This window comes from Arvicanthis niloticus, chromosome 13 (genome assembly GCF_011762505.2).
Source record: "Arvicanthis niloticus isolate mArvNil1 chromosome 13, mArvNil1.pat.X, whole genome shotgun sequence".
Taxonomy (NCBI): Eukaryota; Metazoa; Chordata; class Mammalia; order Rodentia; family Muridae; genus Arvicanthis; species Arvicanthis niloticus.
The window spans coordinates 50,019,229-50,027,749 of NC_047670.1; the positions used below are offsets into that span (position 1 = coordinate 50,019,229).

The 8,521-nt window shown below is 51.2% G+C and overlaps 1 protein-coding gene across 2 annotated transcripts; it reads right to left on the reverse strand.

Annotated features, from left to right (window-relative positions):
* Positions 1-389: 389 nt before the first annotated feature.
* Positions 390-7,132, reverse strand: LOC117719331 (ly-6/neurotoxin-like protein 1). Of its 2 annotated transcripts, XM_034517498.2 has the most exons (3): positions 7,081-7,132; positions 3,317-3,415; positions 390-598 (listed from the first exon to the last, which is right to left on the reverse strand). In XM_034517498.2, exons 1-3 carry the CDS (start codon positions 7,130-7,132, stop codon positions 390-392), a joined length of 360 nt encoding a protein of 119 aa, XP_034373389.2. The 2 variants fall into 2 exon arrangements, with proteins under 2 accessions (XP_034373389.2, XP_076768408.1); XM_076912293.1 differs by lacking the exon at positions 3,317-3,415.
* Positions 7,133-8,521: the final 1,389 nt, after the last annotated feature.

Genomic DNA, 8,521 nt, shown 5'->3' on the forward strand with positions numbered 1-8,521 from the left:
AAGGAGAAGGTAGTACAAATGCCAAGCGTAAGGTTGAGGCTGGAAGGAGTTGGACAAAACATCAGCTCTTCCTACTGGAGGTAGCTAAGCACTCCCAGGACTCAATAAAAGGCTGAGATCTCATAGAGGTGAGGGTCTTGGGAAGGTGTGTCCCTGTGCACACCTATTGGAAATCCTATTGGAGGATTTCCTGAGGCAAGAGAGCTGGGCTCTGGGGCAGGAGCCTTTGGGACAGGTGTTCTTACTTCCTTCCTGTGTGAGAAGGGAAGACTGACTGTGTCTTGGGGTTAATGGTGAGAGAGAGTAACAGCCCGGGCTGGGTAGGGGTAGAATGCCGCCAAGGCTGCAGACAGATCTCCGATGATACGGAAAGGCCACCCAGGCCCTCATCAGGCAACTTGAAGCATCGCCCACAGTAGGCTGATAGAGGCGCTGACCCATATAGCCCCAAGGCTACCAGTCAGACCTGAGGCAGCACTGAGGTTGCACTGGCTCCCCTGACAGCAGGAGACAGAGAGGGCACGTCCATCTGAAGACACGGTGCTGTTGGGGCAGGTTGGGGCACAGGACTTCATGACCAGGATGCCACCAGGGTAGGCTGTGGAAACAGGAGAAATGGCCATGGGTATTGTCCTCGTAGTACCCGCAGCTGTCATCACCCTGCCAGCTCTCAGGAACCCTGCAGCCTGGCGGTTACATGCTTTGAGGTCCTTCCTCAATGGCTGTGGGGACGTGTCTTCTTTATGATAGACTGGCCTTTGTGACATCTGAGGCCAAGGACTGAATTGAAGACTCCTCTCTCAGTCTCTGGGCCCCTCAGTTTTCTCTATTTTTCCTTTCCTGAGAGCTGATTCTCCTCTCCTCTCTTTTCTCCACCCCTTCCTTCTCCTCTCCTCTGGGATTCAGGTACCAGAAAAGAGGCTTGGGCCCACTTAGCTCTCACACCTCTTAGGTTGGGATGCGCTAGACAGGCTGAGTGTCTGTAAAGCTCCATGGTCCTCTAGGTTTTACCATCTTGAGGACAACCAAGGCTGGGCTTACAAGGGTCCCTGGAAAAGGAGAGGTTGGCCCTGTTTGGGAATGTCTTAGGAAGGACCACTGCACAAGACTTGCTCTGTTTCTGCATGCACATGGTGGGGATGACTTGCTCTGTATTTACACACACACTGGGGAGAGCAGGACTCCTGAGAACACATGGCCCTAGGAATAATAAGAACCTTCCCTTAACCTGCATTGTTCAGAGGTTCTGGGAGCTGTGACCCAACCAGCCTTGTGTGCAGGGACCTCTAGCCTGGAGTTGGCCCAGACACTGTGTGGTGGAGGTGAGATAACTGTTTCAGGATGCCTCTATGCCTTCCATGCCTCAGTTTCCCCATCTAGAAAATAAAGAACAAGGGTGGAACCAGTCTTTGCCTCTGCCCTTCTTTAGGAAAATAAGAAAATTGTGGCTAGTTTGAGAGTTGTGCTGGTGTAAGGAGAGTATGGGTAACGTGTTAATTATTAGTGGGTGGTAGTTAGTGACTGAGCTCAGTACCACTTCTGAATAGTCTCTGGCCTTGGCCACACAGGGAGTCAAGAGAAACCCAGCAGCCAGAGGGGTCCCTTAACCCATGGGACTAACACATAGCATCTGCAGCAGACCACTAATACCATTGCACCCCTTTTCCTCCTTACCCTGGGGCCAGGAAGACCCTTGGCTGGCCTGTGTCACTTCACTGGACAGGGGTAGGAACAGATGCCTCTTTTTACCCACAATGGACTCTCCTACCAAAAGCTCTTGTCCCTAACCCCTGTTGCTTCTCCAGAGTACTCTGCTGCCTTCTGAAGGATATCTTTCAACTCTGCTTGACTGTGACCTCTGAGGACTCGGAGTAAGCAATGGCACCACGTCTCTTGGTGTTCCCACATTCAGCAGACACTCTGGGAGGTGGATGGACAGACTACAGGTCAGATAGATGCATGCTCAGTAAGGGGCAAATGCCAGAAGGGCAAGGACAGGGCAGGAGCCCTGGGATACCAGATGGAAGCTGTTGCTCAGGGATGAAACTGTGGGGAACTCTGATTCCCACGTACCCTCGGGTCCTCACTGTTTTCCATTTTTATTTCAGTAGTGCCCCTCTGATTAGGTCTTTGTTAGATTTTGGCTGTTGGTGTGGCATTCTCCCACTGCTGGCTAAAGATTCCATCTTCTATGCTCTTGCCTTATGCAATCGCTGGACCTGCAGCCCTCTAGGTCTTTACCTCTTGCAGCGCAACTGTGGATAACTAAGGGCAGCTGCCTCTGGGCAGGATGCTCCTCTGTAGGGTGAGGAGGGTCCTGGAGGCAGTGGCTATATGATGTTTCCTCCTAGAGGCCAAGCAGCACAAGAACCAGCCAGAGTGTAGACAGAAGTAACACAGATAGTCTGCACTGTGTATTTGTATGGCTCTACCAGGATTAGATTGTCTCCCTCTTCATAAAATGACTCCAAGTCTGAGCTAGAAGGGACATGTCACCACTGGGATTTGTAGGAAACTGTTCATGTGGACAGCCCCAGGCCATACTGGGAAGCCACCTGGCTTCCTTCCCCGCTTCCCAGAACTCAATCTTGGAGGAAGCTCCCTAATGTTCATAGTAACTTTCATTCACTGGGGCCAAAGGCCTCATGACCCAATACCAATGGCATCAGCAAAGAAAGAACCCCCAAACCCTTTGAGACCTAGAGGTGACATTGTCTACTAGGATCCTCAGAGTCTGAAAAGTCTGTCAGCCTCTCTGATAACACCCCTGCTTTCTTCTGGGACCACTTCAGGTAAGTGACCAGCTGTTCCATCATCAAGCCTGAAACCCATCATAGCCCAAAATGCAAGCTTGAGGCTCCAGCTAGGCCCTACTGCTCAGAAGAGAAGCAGATGGCCCACGGGATGTAGGAAGGAGAGTCTGGCCTGGGAAGTGCAAGGGACAGTACTACTGGTCAGGGATTCTTGACAGTGGCAGGATTGAATTCTAGAGCCATGGCAGGGTAGCCAGGGGCAAAGACTGTGGCTAGCTGATTCTAGACAGGGATTTGAATGAGCAGTAAAGGTCCAGAGGAGCCTGGAATACCAGGCTGTGATGCCAATATCTTCAATATTTAAACTTATATCCAAGCTTCATCCCACCTAATCGTCAGCCTAGTTCAAACTGTAAACTAAAGAGTGATGGTGTCCCTAGGGTCTGAAGTGGGGATACTGAGGGCTTCTGATGTGGAGGATGGAAAGAGGCCAAAGGGGACTGGAAAGCACTTGCATAGTGCTGGTAGGGTGAGATGGGGCCTGCATGGCCCAGGGTACTCACTGGCCCGAGTGATCACACAGTACTTGTCCGTCAAGGCGCACTCCACGAGAGACTCGCAGTTCTCGTGCCCACAGCACACATGACAGTGCAGGGCCCGGGCTGGGGGGAAGCACAGGCCATCAGTCTGGGCTGGGGCTGGGGCTAAGTGCCCAGCCACCTGCCTAGTGGCCCACTCAAGGTCGTACTCTCTGATCCTCTTCCCTCCAAGAGTTCCCCCAGTCCTCTGGGAGGGTCTGAGAAGCTAGGACCTTCATAGTAGTGATTCTGACATGCTTCTCCCTGTATCCCCTCTGACCCTGTGTATGTCAGTATCAAAGTGTCAGCTTAAGTTACAGGAAGGTATGTGCTGTGATGACATGCTACCCTCAGGCTAGACTCAGAGGTTTTCTGCCTAAAGCTTCTCAGGCACCTATGAACTCCCACATGTAATCTGCCTCTCTGCTCTGTGTTTATCTCTCTGTCAAGGAGTCTGAGAACATTAATGAGTATAAGAGAGCTTTATCAGCTAAATGAAGGGGGCAGGATCAGATGGGTTGGTAGATATATGTATGTATATACATATGAGTGGGTGGGTGGATGGGTGAGTGGATGGATGAATGGATAGGGGCTGGGAGATGAGTGAATGGCTAGATAGATGAGAATATGTATGTATGGTTGGATGAGTGGACAGATGGATAGGTAGAAAGGTAGATTGAAGCATGGATGCCTAGATGGACAAATGGATGGATGAATGGATGGATGGATGGATGGATGGTTGGATGGATGGATGGATGGATGGATGGCTTGATGGGTAGGTGGGTAGGTAGGTGGACGGATGGGTGGATGGGTGGCTGGCTGGCTGGCTGGGTGAGTGGGTGGATGGGTGGCTGGCTGGCTGGATCAATGTGTGGGTGGATGGATGGATGGATCAATTGATCAATGGGTGGGTAGGTAGGTAAATGAATGGATGGATGGATCAATTGACTGATGGGTGGGTGGGTAGGTAGATGGATGGATGGATGGATGGATGGATGGATGGATGGATGGATGGATGGATGGATAGATGGATCGATTGATCGATGGATGGGTAGGTTGGTGGGTGGGTGGATGGATGGATGGATGGATAAGTGTGTGGCTATAATAACTAGATGGACAGATGAGTGAATAGATGCATTGTGAGTGGATGAGCAGAAGAATGGGCACATGGATAAATAGATGGGTAGTGAATGGGTATATGGGTGAATGGGTATGTAGGTGAGTGGATAGATGGGTAGATGGATGGTAAGATGAATACATGGGTGGATGGATGGGTATGTAGGTAAGTGGATGGATGGGTAGATGGGTTTGTGGGTAGATGGATGTTAAGATGGGTGGATGGGTGGGTAGGTACATGAATGGAGGGATAGATGGTAGATGGCAGAAGAGATGGAGTATCAGGAAGAAATATAAAGAGGGTGATTTAGAACCTCTAATTCCTATGACCTCTAATGCAATCCATGGTGCCCTCACAATTAGCAGTGTTCTTGGTCTTTTCAGGTGATAAAATGACAGAGTTCATAATGTACATGGCTCTTGTCCCTTCCTTCCTTGGAAGAGGAGTGAAGGGAGCTTCCAGGTCTGAGACAGTTTGCCTTCCTAGAGACAGATGGCTTCCTAACCAGGGCAAGCTAGCAGCCACAACTTCTTGAGTCTCTAAACATCATTAGGTACTTAGAGCTGTTCATCTGGAGGAAAGCAAACAGTCTGACCCAGCCCTATTCTGCCCAAGGCCTGTTGGTGATCCTCACCTCCAGGCTGGAGGTAGAGGCTTCAGTGAAAGTCTGCCAGTGCTAGGGAGCTGGACAGGCTCTTGAAGTGGGTAGTTTCAGATGCTGTGATATTGGCCACAACTTCCAACCACAAAAAAATGACAAGAGGCCCCCTCAAGAGAACACAGGTTACCCAGGCATGGCTGACTCGTTGGACAATGAGATTCCCATAAGGATGGCCTGGGCAGAGGTCACATGGTGACTTCTGCTGAGAGGCAATATTGGTTTATGAGAAGGCAGGAGAACCTGGGAAGCCCCACACCTGAGCCCACATGGGTGAATCTCTGTGTAAGGTTGAGAACAGCTGCATTGGCCAATGGCACTGAGCCTCAGAGCCAAGGCCAGCTTGGAGGGTTGCAAGGACTGAGCTTCTGGGAAAGATGTCTTCGTGCCAGGCCTTGGGAAGGGTGTCCTGTAGGAGTTTCACTTAAGAGTATTGAATAGCAGGTGTGTCCTGTAGAAATGCCTTACAGGGACTTGTCCTGGAGGGGTTTCTTAGTAAGAGTGTCAGGTAACAGGTGTCCTAACAACAGGTGTCCTAACAATGAACACCTGCTTGGACCTTGTCAACTGTACCCATGGAGTTTGATAACTATACCTCCCACATAAGAACCACCAGTATTGAAGCTGTGGAGGCCCTGTGTTGAGAGTTGGGAGGTGTCTGTGGCACTCTTTTTCTATATAAGGGATATACTATGAGAATGGCTTCCTCGTTGGGAATGTCTTTTAGCTATGATCTCTCACCCCACACAGTACCTCTGCATACTACTCCCCAGTCCTGTTTGGCTGAGGAGACACTCCTAAGTTATTCTAGGCAAGGACCTCATAGTACCCAGAGACCTTCTACCCTCGGAGCTGGTGAGACTTCCTGGGCTTCAGAGCCCTCCAGTGAGTTCCCAGTAAGCATTGCCCTGCAGGATTGCTATAAGGTCAACCAATCTTCCAGGAAAGCTGAGCCTTGAGGACAAAAGCGTCCCAGCCAGCCAGTGTCCCCACCTTCTGACTCAGGCCTCTACCCTCCTTGCCTGTAGTTGCTTCCTGCCTTCAGGGCTGATGTTCCCTGCTTAGTGGCAGTCCCTGGTCTGATGCTCTCAAGCATCTTCCTCTCCACACTTCCTAAATGGTGCTCCCAACCTGAGCCTGACCTCCTCTCCATTCCCCAGGCCAGCCTCCAGCCCTTGGCCAGTGTCTCCCCACCTGCCTTTCTACTCTCATTCATGTGCACCTGATGGCTAGACGGCTTCCTAGGGCCCCCTTCTTTTCCTTCCTCCCCCTCCTCACACTCAGGGGAAGCCGATGGGCCTAATTATCCTGGAGATGATAATTATTCCACTAATAATCACAGGCTGAGGCACATCCCTCCCACCTCTGGCCTCATTTCTGTCCCTAAACCAGGTCATCAGAGTCAGGGCAGAGTGGGCGGGAGGGGTTGACCTATGTCTTGTTGATGTCCTTCCTTCCTCCCTCCCTTCCTCCCTCCCTCCCTCCCTTCCTTTCTTCCTTCCTTCCTTCCTTCCCTCCTTATTTCCTTCCTTCCTTTCTTCTTTCCTTCCTTTCTTGCTTCCTTCCTTCCTTTTTAACACTAAGAGTCCTACATTCCAGGAGTGCCTTATGCTGAGAAGAGAGGGGAGAGTTGGCCATTCTTGCTAAATCCCAGAACCCAGTGCTCACAAGTGGTACCCAGGATACCTCCCCTTCCTGCACCTCTGTCCTCTCACCTTAATTTTTACACTCTCCCCAACATACACAAACAGCAAGAAAGGTACCACATACTATCTAAAAGGAGGAAGTTTCCCAGTCTAGTTGGGCAGGGAATCACCATAGAAGCCCTCTGTCATCCCCTGCGACCTGCTTACCAGGCCAGTGCTCTAAATGGTACCCTCTCTCTCAGCTCCAAAGCCCCACCAGCCCCAGACTTCTGCACCCTTCCCAGAGGCTGCCTGACTCCCCTCCAACCAGGTATAGCCAGCGCCTTACCCAGAGAAGCACACACAATAGCCAGCAGCAACAGCACCAGGAGGGGCCTCATCATGGACTTCCACCAGCAACTGAGAGTTACCAGGGAGAGGGTGCCTTTATAAAGCCATGGGGTACCTGGGAAACCCGGTAATTTGTCTGGAGGATGAGCTTGGGGCAGCAGGGTTGGCCTGACTCATGTCACCCAGGCTCCCTCAGCCCACCTCCAAGGTGTCCTTTGGCTTGCCCTTTGGTCCTGAGCCAGCAGCCTCCCCTTCTGGTTACCAAGAACCCAGAGACACTCGGGAGAAGGAAGGGGGTCTGCAGTGACAGCCCTGTCTTGTAGTCTGAGAAGTATGTGGCTCTCCCTTAAGGGTCTGAAGACTGGCTTTCCTGAGTATCACAGTCCCTCCCCTCTGTGTTCTCCATCAGATCAGAGAGATAGCAAACCCAATTTAATGGGAGAAGCTGGCTCCTTCAATCTCAATGTACACACAGTTGCCGAAAACTGGGTGGAAAGGCCGATCCTAACTTGGAGGTCAGGAGTGAGGCTCTGCCTTCTTAGAGTCTGATCTGGAGCAGGAAAGCCCATCAGGGCAAGAGCTAGGTACACTGGCAGCCTGGTATGTATCTCATTCTTGTATCTGGCCTCCACCTTGGGAGCTGTGCTCTGATAGGGGGTCCTAGGAGAAATAGGAAATGACTTGTGCTTATATGGGTGGTGGGATCTTGCTGGTGTCTGAGGCTAAGAGAAGGGAGCTCACATTCTTATTATCTCCTGTCCCATCCTATGGTTGTCCCTGCCTCCATCTTCCCCTGCCCAGATCTCCTGCCTAGGCCTTCCCTGGCTCCCTGGCTTAACGTGTCTGTCCAAGTAGATTCTGGTTTCTTTAATCCTTAATACAGGCCATTCCCTTTACCTTCAGACCCTCATCCTGGGTAGCCTTGTGCCAAGAACACACCCCCCCCTCAGGCAAATCACCTGTATCAAAACACTCTTCTTAGCCCCTACCCTGACCTGTGCCTAGGAGGTACCCACACAGAGCCTGAATTGCTTTCTAGATGTCTTCTAGAGGCCCAGAACCCTAAGGGCCTCTTCTCTGTCTCCCGTAAGCTGGATCCAGATGCTGGGGGCCTCACTGGGCTGTGAGCGGCAAAGGGTAGTAGTGGTCAAGAAGAGGAGGGAGGTGAGGTCGAACACCCAGAGGAGCTGGGAAATGACTTTCTCTCCTCAGCACCAGGGTTGTAGAGTCCGAATCTGACCTCACACCATGTGCTCCAGGCAGCTCTGACATCTTACTTGAATGGTTTCTCATATTCTTTAGAACCTTCATGGTTTGGGGTGTATTTGTTTCCACTGAAGAGGAACTGATCTTTGTCAGGAGCGTACAGAATGCCCCGTGAGAGCTAAGAGAATCCCATCTCTGACCACTTCCGTGTCTCAAGGGCCTTGGTATGCTGT

Bases quoted from the DNA above. Each gene is read 5' to 3' on its own strand.
- LOC117719331 (XM_034517498.2), bottom strand. From the start codon at position 7,132: ATGAGGCCCCTCCTGGTGCTGTTGCTGCTGGCTATTGTGTGTGCTTCT. The intron at 3,416-7,080 runs GTAAGGCGCTGG...GCTTCCCCCCAG, and splicing joins TATTGTGTGTGCTTCTCTGG to CCCGGGCCCTGCACTGTCAT. The intron at 599-3,316 runs GTGAGTACCCTG...CTGTTTCCACAG, and splicing joins CTGTGTGATCACTCGGGCCA to CCTACCCTGGTGGCATCCTG.